This window comes from Cetorhinus maximus, unplaced genomic scaffold (genome assembly GCF_964194155.1).
Source record: "Cetorhinus maximus unplaced genomic scaffold, sCetMax3.hap1.1 HAP1_SCAFFOLD_553, whole genome shotgun sequence".
Classification (NCBI taxonomy): Eukaryota; Metazoa; Chordata; class Chondrichthyes; order Lamniformes; family Cetorhinidae; genus Cetorhinus; species Cetorhinus maximus.
This window is the reverse complement of record NW_027596495.1, coordinates 44,971-67,915: the sequence shown is the minus strand read 5'-3', so window position 1 is coordinate 67,915 and position 22,945 is coordinate 44,971. Positions and strand designations below refer to the sequence as shown.

The 22,945-nt window shown below is 45.0% G+C and overlaps 1 protein-coding gene across 8 annotated transcripts in view; it reads left to right on the top strand.

Annotated features, from left to right (window-relative positions):
- The window catches only part of LOC144674097 (tyrosine-protein kinase JAK2-like), a 230,731-nt gene that overhangs the window by 166,281 nt on the left and 41,505 nt on the right, over window positions 1-22,945 (top strand). For all 8 annotated transcript variants that reach the window (XM_078535606.1, XM_078535607.1, XM_078535608.1 and 5 more), the window contains 2 exons: window positions 10,278-10,401; window positions 22,653-22,770. In XM_078535606.1, the coding sequence (XP_078391732.1) occupies window positions 10,278-10,401; window positions 22,653-22,770 (242 nt within the window). The remainder of the gene's footprint in view (window positions 1-10,277; window positions 10,402-22,652; window positions 22,771-22,945) is intronic.

Below are 22,945 nucleotides of genomic sequence, written 5' to 3'. Positions count from 1 at the left end.
CTCGTAAACCTCTTCTGCACTCTCTCCAATGCATTCACATCCTTCTTATAGTGTGGCGCCCAGAACTGCACACAATACTCCAGCTGAGGTCTGACCAGTGTCTTTTATAAGTTCATCATAACCTTCCTGCTGTAGCACTCTATGAACCTATTAATGAAGCCTAGAATACTGTATGCTTTAGAAACAGCTCTCTCTACCTGCCCTGCCACCTTTAATGACTTATGTACATTTACACCCAGGTTTCTCTGCTCCTGCACACCCTTTAGAATAGTACCCTTTATTTTATACTGTGTCTCCGTGTTCTTTGTACCAAAGTGTATCACCTCACACTTCTCCACATTGACCTTTATCTGCCACCTATCTGCCCACTCCACCAAAGTGTCAATGTCCTTTTGAAGTTCTACACTGGCCTCCTCACAATTTACAATTCTCCGAAATTTTGTGTCGTCCGCAAACTTTGAAATTGTCCCCTGCACGCTACGATGTAGCTCGTTCTGTATATCAGGAAAAGCAAGGGTCCCAATACCGACCCCTGGGGAACTCCACCTCAAACCTTCCTCAAGCCTGAAAAATACCCATTAACCAATACTGTTTCCTATCCCTCAACCAATTTTGTACCCACATTGCTACTGCCTTTTATTCCATAACCTATAATTTTCCTCAAGTCTTTGTGTGGCACTGTATTGAAAGCCTTTTGGAAATCTATGTACACCACATTAGCGGTCTTGCCCTGATCAACCATCTCTGTTACCTCTTTAAAAAAAAAACTTGAGCAAGTTAGTTAGACACAATTTTCCTGTAACAAATCCATGCTGACTCTTCCGAATCAATCCACATTTTTCCATGTGACTATTAATTCTATGCAGTATCTGGGCGATGCAGGAATCCATAATTAAGGAAGGGCACCGAGAAAATTATAACATGATTAGGCAGAGTCAACATAGTTTTACGAAAGGGAAATTATGTTTGACAAATTTATTAGAGTTTCTTGAGTATATAACTATTGGGTAGATAAACAAGACCCATTAGTAAAATTGGATTTTCAATAAGTAAGGTTCCACACTAAAGGTTTATTTTATTCTTTCATGGGGTGTGGGCCTCGATGGCAAGGCCAGCATTTCTTGCCCATCCCTTCTTGCCACTAAACTGAGTGGCTTCCTAGGCCATTTCAGAGGGCAGTTAAGAGTCAATCACATTCCTGTGGGTCTGGAGCCACATGTGGGCCAGACCAGGTAAGGAAAGGATGACCGATTTCCTCAGGACTTCAGTGAACCAGGTGGGTTTTTACACAATTAATGATGATTGTCATGTGCAATGTGTGAAGAGAATACAAAGGACTAAATTTTCCCGTTTGGTTTTAAAACAGGAGACGGCTTAATCTTTGGGACCTTAACCTGAAAGTCAATTTCACTCACGACTCTCTTAATGTTCCACAATTTTAAACTGACAGAAGCTATTAAACTTCCTGTTATGGTGTGAATAATGTGCTTAAACACAGAACCAAAAAAGCCACCTGGTTCAATCTGCTGAAGGTGTCCAATTAGAACCCTCCTCAGATGGGTGCAGAGCCTCCAGCTGCTTCTGGTGCAGCCTGCTCGATACCCCATGCTGGGAAAGGGCCCTCATGCAGGTGTGCCCTGCATGAGCTGAAAGTCCTCCAAGTTGGCACTGTTATGATGTCAAACAGTCGCACTGACCTGTTTGACGATCTACTTCCAAACTCAGATCATGCAGATCCATTCAACATATTTTGCTTGTCACTCACCAAAGAACTTGTGTTCAGCTGCAAGAAGGGCCCAGCACGAGTATTATTTAAAGCCATCGTCATTGGCAGCCCCTCGGAATTGAGGATGATGTCCGCCAGGCTTGGTGAGACTTCAGATGACTGAGGAGCCCAATTCTGGATTCACATGTTCTCCCGCAGAAGGGGCACGTTGTTGCGTAGGGGAGTGAAAATTGCAGCCTTGCATTGGCTTCCTTCTCCTTCCTCTGCTGCCGCCGTTCTGCCTCGCTGTCAAGTCACTGAGCCTCGAAATGGCTTGCGCCTTGATGGACCAGGTGGTGCCATGCCTAGCAATCGGCAGCATTCTCCTCCCAGTCAATGGTGTTAATGGCTTCGTGCTTTAGGGTGACCTTGAGCATATACTTTTAAATAATGGTATAAGGATAAGGCACCCAACTTGCAGGGAAGGAATTTTACATAGGATATACAGCACAGAAACAAGCCATTCATCCCAATAGTGTTTATGCTCCGCTCGAGCTTCCTTCCATCTTTCCTCATCGAAATTTACTATTGTAACCATCAATTTCCTTCTCCCTCATCTGCACGTATAATTTCCCCTTAACTGCATCTATACAATGTGCTTCAACCACTCCCTGTTCCAGATTCTCACAGCTCTTTAGAGTCACTTTTGCTTTTACAAAGTCTCTGGAAGTGTGTTAGAGTGGTTTCAGAGTTCCTGGAAGGCAGACAAAGGCCACACGTAGGCGGCAACCGGTATGGGACCCAGTGGATCTGTAACGTCATAGGGAGATGCAATTTACGCTGCGGAGAGGGCAAAGTCTCAAGTGTTTCTACAAATATAAATATTTTAGAAGAAAGAAACTCTGACCAATTTGTAACCTTTGGGGTCGACGTTACAATAGCACTGTAGATCAACATTACTGTTGTGTACATCATTGTTTGGACAAGACAAGCAGCCCTGCTGACAGACAATGGGTTTGAATGTCCAGCACGCCAGGGAGTTGCCCTATCAGTCACTACAGCCCCAAAGGCAACAGGATGTTTGATTTTTTAATGTACACACTGAGCTGCTGCTGACTGGAAATATTGAACATTTTTCTGATTACATGATGTCAATTTCACTCACGACACTCTTAATGCTCCTCAATTTTAAACTGACAGAAGCTATTAAACTTCCTGTTATGGTGTGAATAATGTGCTTAAATATAGAACCAGAAAATCCGCCAGAAGAGGTTGAAAACCCCCAAAAGAATGAAGATAGGTGATTAAGAGATGGTTTTTTGACTAGGTAAATTAGTTGGCTGGGTCACAAAGGGAGGAGTTCAATGATTAAGTAAACAGCTGGATTTATGCTGCAGCAAGTTACATGGATGTCTTTCTTCATTGTTATTGTCAGAGGTTGCACAGATTCAGATCATTCATATGATCTCTGAGAAAATGTAACAGATATATACTTTCTGCAGCAGTCAGTTTATTTTGGGCTGCAACGGAAGTTCCTAGCATGGTTGATTACTCACACTTTTGCTTGTCCCCACACACCCCCACCCTACCCCTAGTCAAATTTTACTTCGAATTGTACAGCGCATAAACAGGCCATTTAGCTTAATAGAAACATATCAGTCTTCACACTCCACAAGAGCTGCCTCACACCTTTATCTTCGCCTACCGAGCTATTCTTCCATCCCTCTCTCCTTCATGTACTCACCTCACTTCTCCTTCAATTCACCTACATAAATCAACTCAACCATCCCATGCGGTAATCAACTCCACATTCCCGCCACTCTGAGTAAAGAAGTTTCTCCTGAATTCCTTCCTGAATTATCTTATATTTATGACCCTCAGGTTTGGATTCCCTGACAAGTGAAAACTTGAGGCTGGATTTTCCCCATAGGAGAAGAGAAACGGCGGGTGGGTTCGATTCCGGGTCGCGAAACCAGAACCAGCAGCGATATTCCCATGTCGGGGCCTTACTTGAGTAAGAGAACGGTTCTGCCATCCAATGAGGCTGCCAAGATGTGGGAACAGAGGCAGGCTGCCTCCAGAGTGGGCAGGATGAAAGGGCACCTGTAAAATGGTTCTCTAAGTGCTCCTAAGTTTAAAGCAGTAGAATTGCTGCTTCCAAACCATGTGGTCAGCCAATCATTAACCTGCACGGCATTCTTGGTCAATTCCCTCCTGCCTTTCCCAAACCTAGGACCCTAGAGAACACTGCTGTACACCTTCAATACTGGGGGGGGGGGGGGAGGTGTCAGCTGTGGCTCAGTTCATAGCACCCTCGCCTTTGAATCAGAGGGTTGTGGGTTCATGTCCCACTCCTGGAAACCAAGAACTGTGATTGTACTCGAAAGAGTTGCAATCTGTGACTGTTGATAACTCGAAAGAGTTTCAATACTGGGAGTTTAAGGCAATCCTTGTGTGTAAGACCTCAATATTACTGTATAACCTCTCCATTCCAGAATGCTTGGTGCCAAGTTTTCTGGATTTCAGAATTTTCTGGTTTATAAAATGATATTAGAATGCCCAACCACAACTGTGTGAACTGGAAAACACTGGATATAAATATTTACCTGAAATGTAAGACAGTGATAAAACATTATAAAGCATTGATAAAAATGGTTTTACTTATCCAAGAACTGTACCTTCCATGTTTCTCCACCCAAAGTGCAGTACTAAAATGAGGCCCTGAGTTACTTGGTCTGCTCAGTGAGACTGCTCAGAAAGATTCCAAACAACCGGCATTTCTGAACAATAGATTTTCGGACTGAAGAGGTTCCAGAGTATCTCTTCATATGTATTTGCTTCCACATGGACTGCCACCAGTATGACCCTTCCTGCCACCTTCAATAGACTTTCCACCCTTTATTGCGTGCTGCTCTTCATAAGATAGGTAACCCACCATCTTACACCATGCCACTATTCTCCACAAAGTTTTCTTGTGTCCTGACTTGCCTCCGACTTGCTGCATGCCAGCCCTCACTATGTCTGAAGGCTGAGAGCTCGGAAAGGCCAGCCATCTCCACCAATGTTCCAAAACTTCTAAAAATCGGGCTTTTAATATGCCCTTGAGCAGTTTAATTGACCTGTTAATGAGCGTGGGTCAGTTCCAAGGCTAGTGCTTTCTTCCCCCTTCTCATGAAATTCGCTGACAACGGAAGCAGAGGCAGAACTTCCGGCCAGGCGATGTAGCGGCCGTTTTTTTTTCTGCCTGTCTCCATTCTGACCTGATCTGAGATCGGAAAATCTGACCCTTGTTATCTACGTCTATCTCATTGAACCCATTAAGACCACTATCAGATCACCTCGCATCCTTTTTTCTAGAGCCTGTTCAATCATTCCTCTCAGTGCTGGTATTATCCTTGTCAGTTTGCACTTTTTCCAATGCTTCCCTGTATACTTTTTGTAATCTAGAAGTCAAGACTATACCCAATACCTCTGATCTAACCAAAGTTCTATATAAGTTGAGTATAACCTATCTGCTTTCGAGTTCTGCTTTCCTAAAAATGCAACCCAGTGTTTTGCATTCCCATTGCTTTGCTCACCTGTTTGCTCTTTTTAATGATTGTGAATCTGGACCGCTAGATCCCTTTTTTTACCACTACCCCATTTGGAGCTTTATTTTTCAAGGAGTAAGTGGCCTCTTTATTCCCCACCCCCGACCAAAATGCACCACCTCACACTTCTCTATATCAGAATAACTTTACCATTTGCACGGCCATTCTGCAAGTTTCTTAATGTCGTCTTGTGTTTTGTTGCAGTCTCCCTCAGTGTTAGCCGCCTTCTCGTGCTGTTAGGGATGGGTAATAAACGTTGGCCTCCCCAGCAATACTCACACCCTGTGGACAAATAAATTGAAGAAAAACGAAACCCTCAGTCTGGGGTCCTCCACAAATTTTGATATTGTACTTCCGATTCCTACCAAATCATTAAATGTTAATCGTGAACAATGTTGCAAGAGGTCCCAGGACTGATCCATGCGGAACACCACTTCTCAGCTTCTGCCAGAAAGAGTAACTTCTGTTTAACCACTGCACTAGCTAGTTTGCTGTCCATTCAGCTTTTTGTCCTGATTCCACCTACTCATGAGCCTATTATTTGGTACCATATCAAGTCGCTTGAAGGTCCATATGTATTACATCCATTGCCTTACCCTTATCTACTCTTTCGGTTATTTATTCAAAAGTCAAGTATGACCGTTCCATTTAATCCACACTGACCACTTGTTAAGTGTGTCGTTATCCAGCTTTCTGTAGTTGTTTGAATTTGAAAATCACTGACCAGTAATTCAATTATATTTATTTTCTCTGCTTAAATCTGTTGTCTGTATTTTATTTGCTGCATTCACAACTCTTATCTCGTTCCTTTAAATCCTGTCAGCATTATCCATGCATGTGGTTTATATATGCTCTTGTTCATGCTGTTCAATATTACTGTGACTGTAACAAAAACGGAATTACCTGCAAAAACTCAGCAGGTCTGGCAGCATCGGCGGAGAGGAAAAGAGTTGATGTTTCGAGTCCTTTTACACATACTATGATTCATTTAAAGAGGTGATGAACTGGTTTTAAAGGGCGGGGAGATCGGGTATGGATTGCTGGCTCCGGTGGGAGGCAAACCTGCTCGGCCTGAGGATATGGATCTTAACAGTCGGCTCCTGTTGCCATCGTCAATTTTCTCGCTGACCCTCCTGAACCTGGTCAGATCCGCTACCTGGTTGGCGGTCCAGGAGAGGGGTTGGTGGCAGGAGGCCGCAGTTGGTGACCCAAGCAAATAATGAAGGGTTGGACCATGGGGAGGTGGGGAGCCTGAGTCAAATGGAGTCCATGGCTATTTTTTGTGGAGCCCTGGAGGAGCACTCCTGCCCCCCTCAGCCCACCAAATTAAATTTAGTTACTTGCCCACATGGGCCTTTTGTGGTCCATGGTGTGTCTCCTGGCAGGTCTGGCTGATGGCGAAGCCATCACTGCTCCCTCACTCAGGCCTCCACCTAAACTTGCGCACCTGGACTCAAATATGTCAGGTCTCTGCTCTGTCTATTTGAAGAGGGCCGTGACACCTACATGCAGTTGTCCTGCTTGCCTGTTCTCATGGGTAAAATTGGAACAAGGTAGGAAGACAGTGGGATCAGACCGGGTAAGTAGCTGGCCTTATTTTGTCTGTCATTGCCCCTCACCCCCCCCCACCCCCTGAGTCCAGTTTTCGGCAGGCAGAGGGTAGCTTAAAATTGGGCCCATACCGACGGTGTATGTTCTCCTGCTCCCTCTTTGGTCACTTATTGTTTTCTGCTCTCACCTCTTTTCCCATTCTAAACCCTGGAGGCAGATTAATCCAAGATGACTAATTTATTAATTTCATACCTGTGTTTGACAATCAACTGTGATGCAATTGCTGGCACTTTTGGAATTTGGGAACAAAACCTTATCCTACCACTATACGGTGTTACACATTGTAACCTCAGTGCATTCTACCTCCTCTCAGCTTTGAAACAGTTTTGTTTTGTTATGTTATTTCCTCTTAAAAATGCTCACGCATAAGAAAAAAATGTTGAGTTAGTTAGTTACAAACATGTGAACAGTGACCGAGAGGAAACGACCCTATGTTTCTGTCAGCCTTCTCCATACAATTATGTCTATATATATATAGCATGTATATATATATATTATATAGTATGTATATAATGTACATAAAACCAAGTTACGAACATGTGAACAGTGACTGAGAGGAAACGACCCTATGTTTCAGTCAGTCTTCTCCATACAATTATGTCTATATATATTATATATATATTATATAGTATGTATATATATTATCTAGTATGTATATAATGTACATAAAACCAAGTGGCCTGCTGCTGTGAAAAATACTGAATAATTAGAAAACCTTCATGTAGTACATGAAGTTGAAGGTCAAAATAAAGATGTGGAAGCAAAGCAGGTAGGTGGGGTTAATATATAGATCAGCCATGATCTCATTGAAAGGCTCGAGGGACTGAATGGCCTATACTATTTTGATGTGGTCTCCCTGGATGCTCTGCAAGAGGTTGCAACAGTTTATGAAATTAGCAGATTCCTTTTTGTCTGGAGCCAGGGTATAACTTGTGCCATCAAGATTATTATTATTTTTCATTTCTTGACTTAGTAGCATATTACCTTTGTTGCTGTATACTAATAAAACCATTTTACACAATGAGCACACTGCTTTTCATTGGGAAACAGAGCAGCTTTGGAAAAGGACAGGTGTTTCCAGGACCACCCCTATTTGAAGGAGGTGCCCAAAAGGGTATTGATGCTTTGAAAGTATTTGCCCTCACAGAAGATTAAAACTCATTCCATTTATGACTGACTACAAGGAACATTATCAAGCTAACCAGCAACCACTTTTATGGGATGGGGGCAGCCTGATGTTAAAAGGACGCCATTGATGAAGAGCCTCTCCTCGCCCCCACCGCCCCCCCCCCCCCAACTTCTTCCCCCCTCCCCTCTCCCTCGGGGAGGGCGAGAGCTCGGTGGGAAGGCCATCTGAAGAATATGAAGCATCCCCCCCACTTACAAAGCTGCCAGCCAGGGAATGTAAAATTCTGCCCATAATGTTCTGTTATCCCACATGAACCCTGATTTTAACCTAATCCACCCGTTGAAAATAGAGTGGGATCATGTCAGATGTCCAATTTACACACTTGAATCATAGCTCATGTTAATAGTGTAAAACTAGCCGTTTTGTAAATTGGGTATCTGACCCAAACATGCTCCTTTCTTGCTGGATGCGTTGGATTTGAATCAGGGTTTAGAGGATTGAGAATTTCCCATATACATCGTGTTGGGCAATCCTGACTTCATGCTGATCTTCTATTTCACTAGCACTGAAAACGATTTGATGAAGGGGGAGATCTTCTCAGCATAACCTCCAATTCATGCTTCAAAATGAAATGCCCTGATAACTCGATTTGTTTAGCAATCAATGAATTGCAGCCTGTGATTATCTGAGGGTGTGTTGGGTTGAGCAGGTGTACTAACTTTTCTTGCATGTGAGTGAGTGACCCATATCTAAAGCTGCATGTGTTGTAAGCACAAACTTTTCGAAGAGGAAGCAACTCCACACTGCACCAGTTACTTTGGCCCCTACATTAGCAGTTTCAGACTTACAGTCAATGACATACTTTCTGCGTCCAGCATATAGTCATAAAGTCATAGGATCATACAGTGCAGAAGAAGGTGATTAGTCCAATAGGAACTGTGGAGCTGGCTTGATGGGCCATCCATCTTTCTTTCCTGCCTGTTTTTTTTAAGCCAAGTTGAAGACGCAAGATAAAGTTAAGATGGAGAATTTATTTCAAGCTTAGAATTTCAGGGAAGAACTTTTTATCCAATTGTGGTGTTCTTCCTGGATCTATGCCAAGTAATAGTGTGCTAAGAGGCCATTTCTTACCAAAGTACCTTGCTACATGTAAGCAGGGGAAATGTTGTGGCTATTTATTTTGTGCGGCGAGGGTTCAGGGAGGGTAATTCTTGCTAATAATTGTTTGAACAAAGCACAGAGAAGAAAATGTGTACTTCAATTTTAAACCTGTTTATATCATTGTAATTTCCCTTATGTTTCGTAACAACCCTTTCCTGTTCAAGCTGAGATAACTACATGCCCACCTCTGTAGTTTGCTGCCAGTGTAGTTTGTGGTTTAATTTTTTAGCAATAACTGTGGCCATAAGGTCCTGTTTACTTCCTTTCTCTCCAGTAACGTTTTATTTTCTTCCACATTCTGTTCAGTACCATGTCGGACTGCCAGCCAAGAAATGAGTATCAACATAATTTCGAGCTGAACCTAGCTACGTCTCTGTGCTTTGAGCAGACTGTCTTTTTTGTTAACCAGTTTAGAGAGATGTTTCAGGATTTCATATTTTAATATGCAGATATTGGCACAGAAATACTTTGTTTGCAGACACTTCTTAGCCTGTGCACATGTAAATCGCTATTCTCCCCCACTCCTTCCCTAGTATTCTAACCACTATTCTGCATATGGAGCGGGCTTAAAACCTATGTATGGAGAAAGGCTTGAATTGGTTTCAGTCATATCTTTGTGCTCATAAACACATGAACTACTAATGTGCAGCCTGACATGCCCTCAATTGCTGTAATTTAGCAATAGTAAATGTTGTATGTTTGTATGTATATCCAAGACTTTACCATGTCAACAAATGGTTTGGCGTAAAGCAAGTTTTGTACTAAAATGTTCACCCCTCTGATCATAATTCTATTCACACACTTTGAAGTTCACTATTGCAAACAGATCATTCATTAGATCTTACATTGGCATAAACAAATAATGTTTGAGGAAATGTACATGACCATAATGAGTCGCAGAAAAATTAGATGACAGGTAATTACAATTTCAAAGCAACATTGAGTATCAATAGTTTTACGGTTCTCATGCTGGCCAAATACATCATAACAATAGTTAAAACAAAGAACAAGCTAATAGCTGAGGAACCAACAGTGTTATGATTTTCACTTGTGCTAAACTTGGATGCCCTTGGTTCAACAGGTATTCCACCAGTGTACTATACCCTTTTTGCTCTGATGAGTGAGAGAGACCGCTCTTGGTATCCTCCAAACCATGTCTTCGATGTTGATGATTCAGCAGATGAATCTACTATTTTCCGACTAAGGTAGGTTGAAATGTCCAAGCATTAATATCAATATCCAATAAATCATGTTGTCTTCTATAAAAAAAATGTAGGACCTCTTCTTTCTTCCAAGGTTGTTATTGATCTTTAGCAAGTAGCATGTTCAATCACTGACCAAACCCTGGAGAAGAACTTGATTGTATAATGTGGACTATATTTAAGAGAATGCTAATACTTACCCTAATATCCTTTATCTCAAACACACTCAATTATGTGTTGTACTGCTGATAACAAGTGTCCCTATTTTTTCTACGTGGGTCACTAAGTGGCTTATCATAGAACATTGGGCACAACATATAAAAAGCAATGGAATTACAATAGAGCATTTGATTACTATTTGCCAGTTGTTTCAAAGAGCTATCCAATTTGATTTGCTACCTTGTTCCTTCGCCATAGCCTAGCAAAGTTTTCCTCTCTCAGGTATATTTCCAACTATCGTTTCAGACATTGCATTCTATATCGTGAGAGCTCGCTGCGTCAAGATTTTTTTCTCCTTATCTTGCCTCTGCTTCTTTTGCCAATCACTCACAATATTTGTCCTCTAGCTATGAAACCTCCTCCCAATGGAATCAGTTTTTCTTTATTAATTTAATCAAAACCCCTGATAACTTTGAGCACCTCTAGTAAATCTCTCATTAACTTTCTCTGCTCTCAGATGAACAACCCCAGCTTCTCTAATCTCTTCACGTAACTGAAGTCCACTTGACTCCCTCTCCAAGGCCTTAATTCCTTCCTAAAGTGTGGTGTCCTGGACTGGACACACTGTTCTAGCCGAGGCCCAAACTGGATATTACTACTAACGCTGGGAACCTGCTTAGGATGGAGGTTATACATTCAGATTTAATAACTAACTTTGTTTGCAGTATATTGTTGGTGGAGATTTTTTTAACTTGCTCATGGAATGTGGGTACCCCTGGTAATGCCAGTGTTTATTGCTCATCCCTACTTGCCCTTAAGACCGTGAGCTACCCTCTTGATCTGCTACAGTCCGTGTGTGTAGGTGTACCCTATGGGTGGGATTTTCTGCTCCTGTCAGTGGTGGGCTTAATGGTGGGCAGCAGGTAAAAATATTACGGGAGCACAATAGTCAGATTTACGTCAGCGTGAAAACAGGTCACGGCCCTCCACTCCAGACTTCAGTGGTGGTACACGGTTCCCACTGCGCCATGTCGGGAATGGCAAATGAATACATTTGAATATCTTAAATGCTCATTATGAAGGCAGCTCGCCCAAAGTGCGCCTCCACGCTAGACCAAAAGGTCACACTGGTGTCAAATTAGAGCAGAATCATTCACTATCTGATATAAGGGACATACACCCGGGGAACTGCACTTCACTCGTGACTTTGAGGCATGTTTGCCTACCTTACATCGCACATCGCTTGTGGCACCTCCAACTCCGTGCCAGGTTGCGCAGGCAACAGCACAATGATTTCAGGGTGGCTTCAGAGCCAAGGGCTCTATGTACCAGACCAGTGGTAGGGCAGAAGCAGGGGGTTGAAATGATCTGGAGGCCAAAGGTTTGACTTAGGGGTGAGGGTGAGGACAGGACAGAACAGAGGCAAGAGAAGGGGCTGGAGGGCAAAGACCTGACTGGAGGGCGGGGGGAATACTGGGGAAGGGTACAGTCAGACAAAAGAATGGATGGGGGGGTGTAGTTGAAACGTCCTTGGGGGCCAGAATGGGAAGTGAGTCTAGGGCTGAAGCCCAAAAGTGAGTCAGGGAGAATCGAGTAAAGAAGTGCTTCAGTTTAGATTGCTGAGGTTACACAGACTGCCCTTGTGCGGGGCGGGTGGGTAATGTCAGTCCATTGTCAATAGTGCTCAGCAAGGTGTGCAGGGCCTGGTCACCACCTCACGTATGTCGTTTTGGGGTTTTCTGGCATATTACTGGGCTGGAGATGGCACAGTCGTAGTCAGGGGAGTCATAGATTGGGAGCAGGTAGTGGCGAGGCAAGCACTCGATGGTCTTATAGGGTTGTCTCTATCTGTCACTGTGCAATAGGCCTCAAGGTGGGGAAGGGTGAGGTCCACATGGGGCATCAATGTCCACCTCAAATGATTCAGTTGGTAAGACAGAGATGTCCACCACAATCGTTATGGGATCAAGGATTACAGTGGGAGGACTGAGAGCTTTGGGGGGAGGGAAACCTGTACATTATGCTGCTCCAGGACGATGGAAGGGATTTCCACAGTCACACAGGGAGCTGGCCTGGTAACAGAACCTCCGCACCACCACCTTGCAACCTGAACCCATGGCGCAGTAGAAATTGAAACTATGAAAACACTCTGGTGGGGAGGGCTTTCGGGAGGAAGGGATCACAGCGCTGGTGGGTGGGCCGACTTAAGGGGCACGCAACTGATACCCGTATTCCCAAATGAGGAGGAATGCACAGCCGAGGCATGTTAGGAGCATTTTAATAACAATAGATGCAACCTGGAGCCTTAATTTGTAAATCGCATTTATGCAAGATTAATTCCGATTCACACCACTAATCGATCTCCTTGCAATAACCGCTTGTCCCAAGTGTAGAAATTCCCCATGCAACAATAAATCCAAAACCGAGTAGATTACTAGACAAACTGCAGAAGGCCATTGGAAACTTCACCTCCAAACCGTGCAGCTGGCAGGTTCAGAGATGTGAAACCCTAGCCTCCCCCTAAAATAATCTCACTCCCACCCTGAACATTTGCCCTCGTGTAGTCATAAAATGCATTGGATGAGGATTCCAGCAGCACATCCAAGCTCCTATCGAAAGCAACCTGATAGCATGAGGTCTTGGAATAGGGGGAGAGGTGTGGGGGATGCATACTGTGTTCCTGTAATCTGTCATTGAGCTGCGAAGGAATTTTGTGGCGAAGAGTTGCCTCGATTGAAACTAACCCCTTGAAACCGCAGTCACTCACTCATCACTGACAGGAAGAAAGACTTTGGAGGTTGACGCTCACATGTAGTTTTTTTACAATATTCCAGCAGAGAGGAGAATGTGAGGAAGGTGAATAGTGCATTTAACGTTGCCTTCATCATCGCATGCAGGCAGGGGGAAAGGTGGAGAAAAGTGCGAAGTTGATGTCAGGCTTGGCAAACGGAGGTTCATCACTCTGATGAGCAAGGGGCAGCAGGGCCCCCTCTAGACCCAGAGGATGAAACTCACAGATCTGCTGAGTGTAGGTTGCTTGCAAGATTGAGGGTATATAGAAGACGCATGTCAGTCCTTCAGATGAGCGAAAATCAGTGTCATCGACGCCTCTGCACATCCAGGGATCTGGTGGGTCACATCTTCCACAATTTCCAGGAGTTGATGCTGCTGGGACTGTTAGGACATCCATTGCCAGTGGCTCTGGAAGTCACCACATCTCTTAATTTCTATGCGAGTAGCTCCTTCCAAGGCTCCACTGGGGACCTTTGCAGCATCGCTCAAGCTTCCGCTCACAAGTGCATACAGGAGGTGATGGATGCCCTCTTCACATGCACCTTGCTAGGGACCAAGCTAGCCAGGCAGTGCCAGCACTGGGATTTGCTGCTGTTTCAGGATTCCCACAGGTGCAGGGCGCTATCGACTGCTCTCGTGCCTTTAAGAACTCCCTGGCTAGAGCCAATGCAATACATTCGCTCAATGTACAGCGGGTCTGCAAACACAAGAAACACGTCATGCAGGTATGTGCAAGATACCAGGAAGCTGCCACGACTCCAACATCTTGAGTAAATTGCAGATTCCAGACATCTTCGAGGGCCCACACCACATCCAGGGTCGGCTCCCTGGCAACGAAGGCTACTGGCAAAATATGTGGCTGATGATGCCCCTCAGGCAAATATCAATGATGCTCATGCTGCCACACAAACATTAGTAGAGCGCACCATTGGGATATTGAAGATGCAATTCCGATGACTCCACAGTTCTGGCGGCGCACTCCAGTACACTCCCCAGACGGTCCCATGGATCACCATGGTTTACTGTGCCCTGCAAAACCTGGCACTGCAACAGGAGGGAGGACCTGCCAGATGATGAGATGGAGGAGCTGCACGTCTCCTCTGAAGATGAGGACATCGAGAGGGCTGAGGGCGATAAGGGAGGGGAAGCTGAAGCTGCAGGGGAAGAGTCCGTAGCACAGGCCAGATGAGGCAGGCTTGTACACCAGGCACTAATAGCCACCAGATTCCAGGATGATGACAAGATGCAGTGATTATTGTCTCGGGTCACTGGCCTCTATGCTGGGCCCACATTACCACTGGCGTTGCTATCCTTCTCATTTCAACCATCCATTTCAATCTTACACATTGGGGTCACCAGGTCCTCATCCTTTGAAGGATGAAGAATGATGAACTCTCGGGAGCATGCTGAAATGTGGTACTAACTACAGGAGGGCCATCCAGCATCACACATCAGATGGCGCAGCATCTTCAAGCACCTCCCCAGCGTCCCAGTCGCTACAGCAGCCTACAAGAGGCAGGAGTTGGAATACAGTCCTCATTGTGCTCGTGACTGTATGCCTTCAGTCTGACGAGGTGCCTCAAGGAGAGCAATCTCCAGCTATGGGACAACACTTTTTGTATGTGACTTCAATGGTGAAAATGTGAGGTGAGATTTGGGCCAAGCCAGCCAAAGATGTTCTCTAAGTGCTCATGCATTTTAATCAGTCCTCAGAGTTACTTCAATCCTCATAACATCGACATCCAGCATTCTCAGTGAGGCATTCGGAGCAGCAGTCAGCCTGACCTTTCACTGGGTATGGAGGAGCTCATGAGGACCATCTTCAGACACCTGCCTGCAACACAGGAACATGCTTCCTCTTCAACACGATCATTTTCTCCTGATGGCCTAGCTAGTCCAAAAATGCAGACAGACCATGGAGCCCTCAAGGTTCAGCATCTTTGATAATAAAGATCACACATCAGCTGCATTCCATCCTTGCTCCTAGCCCATTTCCACCCTCAGCATTGTTCTCCCATCTAGCTAACAAATGCGCATCGAGATCAGACTCAATTGTTCAAGTGACCCTAACACATCACCACCTCTTTAGCCCTGAAAGAAGACTCATACAGACTTCAAACGTTAACTCTGTTTCTCTCTCCACAGATGCTGCCAGACCTGCAGTGTTTTTCCAGAATTTTATGTTTTTATTGCAGATTTCCAACATCTGTAGTTTTTGCTTATAAAATTCTGAGGGACAGGATTATCTCCACTTGGAGAGGCAGGGATTAATCAGGAATAGTCAGCATGGCTTTGTCAGGGGGAGATCATGCCTAACAAATTTGATTGAATTTTTTGAGAAAGTGACTAGTTGTGTAGATGAGGGTAGTGCAGTTGATTTAGTCTACATGGACTTCAGTAAGTGAGGCTTTTGACAAGGTCCCGCATGGGAGAATGGTCAAGAAGGTAAGAGCCTATGGGATCCTGGGCAATTTGGTAAATTGGATCCAAATTTGGCTTAGTGGCAGGAGGCAGAGGGTGATGGTCGATGGTTGTTTTTGTGATTGGAAGCCTGTGACAAGCGGTGTACCGCAGGGATTGGTGCTGGGATCCTTGTTGTTTGTAGTGTACATTAATGATTTAGACGTGAACATAGGAGGTATGATCGGTAACTTCGCAGATGACATGAAAATTGATGGTGGCGTAAATAGTGAGGAGGAAAGCCTTAGATTACAGGACGATATAGATGAACTGGTAAGATAGGCAGAGCAGTGGAAAATGGAATTTAATCCTGAGAAGTGTGAGGTAATGCATTTGGGGAGGACTAACATGGCAAGGGAATACACAATGAATGGTAGTACGCTAGGCAGTCCAGGGGATCAGAGGGACATGTCTAAGATGGTTCAGAAGGCATATGGGATACTTGCCTTTATTAGCTGAGGCCTAGGATATAAGAGCAGGGAGGTTATGTTGGACCTGTATAAAACACCAGTTAGGCCACAGCTGGAGTACTGTGTACAGTTCTGGTTGCCACACTATAGAAAGGATGTGATTGCACTGGGGAGGATGCAGAGGAGATTCACTAGGTTGTTGCCTGGGCTGGAGCGTTTCAGCTATGAAGAGAGATTGGATCGGCTAGGGTTGTTTTCCTTAGAGCAGAGAAGGCGGAGGGGGGACCTGATAGAGGTATACAAAATTATGAGGGGCATAGATAGGAAGAAACTTTTCCCCTTAGCAGAGGTCAATAACCAGGGGGCATAGATTTAAGGTAAGGAGCAGGAGGTTTAGAGGGGATTTGAGGAAAAACTTTTTCACCCAGAGGGTGGTTGGAATCTGGAACACACTGCCTGAGGGGGTGGTAGAGGCAGGAACCCTCACAAAATTTAAGAAGTACTTAGATGAGCACTTGAAACGCCATAGCATACAGGGCTATGGGCCAAGTGCTGAAAAATGGGATTAGAATAGATGCTTGATGGCCGGCACAGACACAATGGGCCGAAATGCCTGTTTCTATGCTGTATAACTCTGTGACTCTATCACCATTTGAAATTAGCATCGCAGAGCTCGTTGGTGATTTAGGTGAGGGGACGGATACCTGAACTTATGGCCCAGCTCTGCATCCCTACATGTCCACAATTGCCTTGTGGGTACAATGCAGATAACTCCAAAGCCGCTAATGGTAAATGCAGTAGCTTTGAGTGCCAGGACAAAAATGTGTCGGCAAGGGGTCAGATCTCAGGAATGTTGAGGTAGGAAGGTATGCGCTAATACCTTGGAGCTGTACAGATTTTCGCTCATGGAGTTGACAACGATGACGGCAGACATGAGCACGCAGGAGCTCCCAGTGTTGGCTAATAGATTGAACTCCCTCACGGCTGACAGAGAGTTCATGGAGATGAAGGAAGAATACCTGTCTCCATGCACATCTATATCTCCCCTTCAACAATACACCTTTACCTTTCCACAGTGCAGGTGAGTCGGGGAACTACATGAGCCTCCATCTTACGCAGCCAGGAATGAACACACTAGAACCAGCAAAGCATGCCTAAGAGATGCCTTGCACAAGTGTACTTTACATCAGGAATGAGCTGAGAACCCACACACTCTGTTACGAAATGGCGGCACACATCGACCTAAGCCACATGATGCGGCATCTGCAATAAGTGGGGGAGGGAACATGGTGCGAGACCTGATTGATCACTACCCAGCTCAGCATACAGAGGAGGCAAACACAAGAGGAGATATGGAATGGGTACAATTCTATTTACGTTGTTGGAAATTATGTACATCTGGAGAACACCCATGCAACCATTGTGCTCTTAGTATTTCTTGACCTTCCTAACCCTACCACTAAGTCTTAGTGCACCCCAACATTTACAGCGGAGGTGGAGGCAGCCAGCTGACTGCTATGCCCTATTGTTTGTGATAACTTTGGCAGGCGTCCTCAGGAGGGCTGAGACCTAGAGGGCCCTGGCCTGCTTTGGGTGTCCTGTTGTGGGACCCAACAGATGCACCCTCCTCGGTCTGTAGAGCTGTAGTTGATGGGGTCATGGGCAAATAGTGAATGGCCCCTGGGTGCCCAGCTACTGGTCCTCATCCCTATGGATGCCTGAGGGCCTCTGGCTGACTCCTTGAGGAGAAGGGGCACCTGGAATGAGTTTGAGTTGCCCTGGCCCCCTCTAGTGTAGCCACTTCTGGACGCCTCCAATGCCTACAGCGGGGGAATGCAACTCCTGGACTAAGTTCTCCATGGCGGCCGCCGTCCTACCAGTATTCACCTCAGTGCACTAGCGTGCCAACAACGTAATGACCTCAGACTGAATGTGGACAGACTCCTCCATTATATGTTGCAATCTGCGGAATGCATCTGACAACCCTGCCTGATATTCCCGTGATTGTTGCTGCAGCTCCAACATTTGAGTTCCGAACAAGTACACAGGCTCTTCACCTGACTGAGACTTAGCGGAATCCTTGCCTCCAGCAGTCTTCCAAGTGTCGCTGACCATGAATTGGCCTGCCTCCATCTTCTGTGAACCAGAATGTGTGATGTGCTCACCAGATTGTGACACCAAGCCTGCTCTAGATCTAGGTCACACCAAGGTATGTGTGTCTGCACTGGTCGAGGATATGGGTGAGCGTTGTGACAGATTTTCCAGTAGCATGTCGTTTGGATTCTCATCCAAGGTGTCCTCAGAACTGGAGATGAGAGTCTGGCTCCCAGTGTCCCTGGGGCATTTGCCTGTGGTGCCTATTAAAGAGAGTAGAGACAATTAGTGCAGGGCAGCAGACTCCAAAGCAAAACAATGCATTCAGTGTTGCTGCCTGAAGGAGAAGCTGGTGAATGGTCCTCACTTGGGTCTGCACCGACCTCATTGTCACTGCAGGCACGGTCCTGGTCCTCTCCAGCCTGCTCAACAGCATGGTCCTCATAGAGAATGAGGGCCTTGAGCTCAGGCGTCCCACCACCAGTCTGGGACCTCTCCCTTTTTCTGCAGGACAAGCTCACCTACAATAAGACAAATGATGAGGGTCAAATCAGGATGCTTGCCAAGGCAGATGATTAGGATGCCTGGCTTGTGTGGGGGCTAGGTGGAGCAGTGCACAGGATGAATATGTGAGCTACACAGGATATGGGCCCAGATGGAAATTTAAAGTTGTGTGCGAGAGAGTGTGTGTTGATGTCCCTTGAGCTGACAGTGTGAGAGATCCCTATAGAGATTCATCCTGCTTGTGAGAGTATGAGTTGAGAGTGATGAGATGGTTGACTTGGTGGAACGGATGAGATCATTCATCCTCTTCCTGCACTGGACGGCTGATCTGTTGTGGCCTGAGTTGATGCTCACTGTCCTGGCCACCACCTCCCAAGCCACAGTTTGAGAGGTTTTTGGACCTCCTCCTGCTAACACGGGGGAGAGCACCTGCCGGCAATCCTCAACGACATCAGCAAGGTGACCTGGCGACACGTTACTAAACTTGAGGGTTGAAATCACCTTCCCTTTGGGGGCCATCTCTCTGTTGCAGCAGTCCTGCGCTGCAGACATTGAGAAGGCTGTGTGGGGATGCAGTTTAAATGTGGCGCCCACTGCGATGATCCACTTAGGTCACAGCGGGGCGAGGGAATGACAAGCTGCCTGCCCACAATACGACATGTTCCCTGTTGATGCACATTTAATGAGTTGAGAAGCGTACAATAGGGAGTGAAAACCCGCCATTGCAGCTGGTGGGAAAAACGCTGCTTTTGCTGCCCAGCGTCACACCTAGTCCACGGAGCAGAAAATCCCACCCTAAGAGTGTTGTCAGGGTGAGTGTTCCAGGATTTTAAACACAAGATGCCCACTATTTCTCCTTTGACATCAGTCAACAGAAAATAGCACATCATCAGGCAACCGCATGCAGGTTAAACATTCTGTCTCGATTTGGATACAGGAGAAATAATACATTGAAGCAAAATTATATTGGGAAAAATCTGAAAGAGCACAACCCAAAGCGAACTGGAATTTGCCAACAAGAGCTGAATACTTCTTTCAGGAAACTACCTTGAAAACTGTCGTGGCATACAAGTTCCTTTGCATGAACCAGTTATACTTTTCGTTTTGTTGTCTGCTTTATATGTAGAATGTGAGAGTCATACTTGCTCACAATGCCTGGATGACTTTGACAGAGAGAAAGACAAGTGAAAGCAATGTATTTATAATCGCTTTGAAGACAGTGGCACCAATCCCTTGAGCAAAGGCGCAGTACATGGAATGCTAAGGCAAAATTAAACATCCGAAAGCAAAATACTGCAGATGCTGGAAATCGGAAATAAAAACAGAAAATGAAACAACCTCTTCAATTGGTTGTAAACACCTGAAATGTTAAATCTGTTTCTCTCTCCACAAAATTAAACAACTTTGAGTTTGAAGCACCTTGGTATCAAATACACTTCAACTTAGAACAGCGTATCTTTGGGTCTCGGCTAGACTCAATAGGAACACTCTAATTTTTGTGCCCGTATGTTGTCTAACAGAGATGCTAGCATATTCATCTAGGCTGACACTACAGTGCGGAACTGAAGGAGTGCTGCAATATTGGAGATTGGAGGGTTTCCACTTTGGGCAGAATTGGCCATTCTGGCACAAGTTGCACCCAAAATTGTTCCCAATTTGAAAGTGCAGTTCCCCTTCCACTCTCCCCCCCCACCCCCCCCACCCACCCCCCAAAACCGGATTTTGCATTTAAACTCATTTGCATATCGCCAAATGCAAAATTTGCCCTCAGCCAGCACAATTGGGCAGTGTTTAAAAGGTAATTAAAGAAAAAGTTTTGCTTTTTAAAAAAAAATCCTTGATGTATTTAAGATTGATAGCTTAGTAAAATTTGATGAATACAGCAGAAACTAACTTATCACAAGACAAAAAATAAGCATTTTAAATCCTAGGAGGACATTTTCCCAGCCTTGTAGAAATGGGTTTGGGGTGGGTGGGTGGGGGGAAGGGGTAGGAGAATAGGGGAGGCCATGTCGGGATGGTTCCCTGACATTTTGGCATTGCTGGGGAAAATTCTCAGGGAATGGCTTGGAACAAAGTCGGCAGCTCGCTCCACAAAGACGTGCAGCCAATTTAAGACCAACTTAGGGGCCATTTTCGGAAGGTGCTGACAGTTCCTCCTCCCCAATGATGGCCCTACCAGCTATCGGCTTCTTTATTCTCTTTTACAGAAGGTGTCTGTAAGTGCCTCCATGTTGTGGCGTCCTTGCCTTTTTGCCTTAGCAACGCCCAACTCTCCCAGTGGGGCTGTCAGTTGCAGGGGCCCTCTGACTGGGCCTCTCACCTCAGGAACCTGCCCACAATCCTTAATAGGACACCGAATGTGGAAGAAGCCTCTTAACAGGCTGCCTGCCATAACATTGCTAGGTCAGGATTATGACATAGCCAGGAATTTTCTGGCTACCGTGTCAACCTATCACCTATGAGTAGCCCAATTTTAAATGACTGAGCACAGTACTGCCCACACAGTGATGTAAGGAAGCACATGACCCAGAGCCAAAGTCAGCCTAGAGATGGACAAAGATGTGCAAAAACCTAGGAGGGAGTCAGCTCCATACCTGTACCCTCTACTCTATTGTATATAGGTATATAGTTATGGGTTGTTAAAGATTTGCTGTTAATATACTGAAAACTACCAAGCCTACGTCATGGTGTCTGAAGCAAGATTCTTTAATTAGTATCAGTTGCACTGATATCAGGCAAATTGCACCAAAAAAACTAGCACATTCGAGTGGAAACCCCTTTCAGGTGAGATGTTAAAATGAGGCTTTGTCTGTCTTCTCAGGCGGGCGTAAAAGATCCCAAGGCATTATTCGAAGCAGAGCAGTGGAGTTCTCCCAGTGTTTTGAACAACATTTATCCCTCGACCAACCCCACTAAAGTAGATCACCTGGTCATTTATTACATTCCCATTTGTGCAAATTTGCTGATTTTGCCCTCATCACAACAGTGATGCACTTCAAAGCATTTAATTGGTTGTAGATTGCTTGGTCAGATGCTAAGGACATGAAAAGTGCTAGATAAATGAAAATTTGTTTGGTCTTTCAATCTTGACCAAATGTTGTCTGTTTTGCACAGCAGTAGTGTAGAGAGCACAAGCTCCATATTGAACTCCAGCTTTTAAAATTGTAGCCAAGTAAGTATAGTGGCTGTTGTAGGGATGGGAGGAGGGGTGCGAGGCAGTCTTCAAAGTGATCTTCAGGCATGGGCCTCCTGGATTGCCACTGATAAGTGGCCTTAATTGGCCTGTTAATTGAGTTAACAAGCGACTCACCGCTTATGGAAAATGGCCGAGGGTCGGGACTATGATGGGGAACTGGCAGGCCGGCCAGCATTGACAAATTCTGCGCTTGCCCACCTCCATTCCTGCCCCCATATCAACAGCAAAATCCTGCCATGAATTTCAAAATGCAGGTGGTAAGACAGTTAAATTGTGAGATAGTGTAACGGGACAGTGTGTGAAATGGAACCTCAGATTCTTCCTAGATGGGTTTTTCAGCAACTGAAGTGCCAGTTAACTAGTACAAACCCATTCATACCGTGTTAATCAAATTATACCGCAGCTCCATATCTCACTGCTTTCTGTAAAAATGGATCTTGCCAGTGAATCTTTAGAATGAGAGTGCTGCTTCTCTAGTCTCATTCTTATGTGGGAATGCTCCACCACATGTTACTGGCCATCTTTTGTGCTGAGGGGTGTTGTATGTAGTTAGATTTATTTGACAGTCTATAGATTAATTTGACTGAGAATTTAATCGAACTGCAAAAGTAATCCTTTTCATATTATCTCCACAGATTCTACTTTCCACATTGGTATAGTCCTGGAAATAATAGAGCCTACCGCTATGGCGTTACCAAGGGTGCAGAGAGCCCTTTTATCGATGATACTATAATGACGTACCTTTTTGCTCAGGTACAATTTGTGACATGCTTTCAGCCAGTAATTTTCACATTAATAGCATTCCTAATTACAAGAGAGGTGTTGGAGCTTAGATTTACTGCATTGATATACATGAAGCCACTGGTGATTTGTTATTTATACACAGCCCATAGATGTTTTAACTGTATAATGAGATAAATCTTTGTGT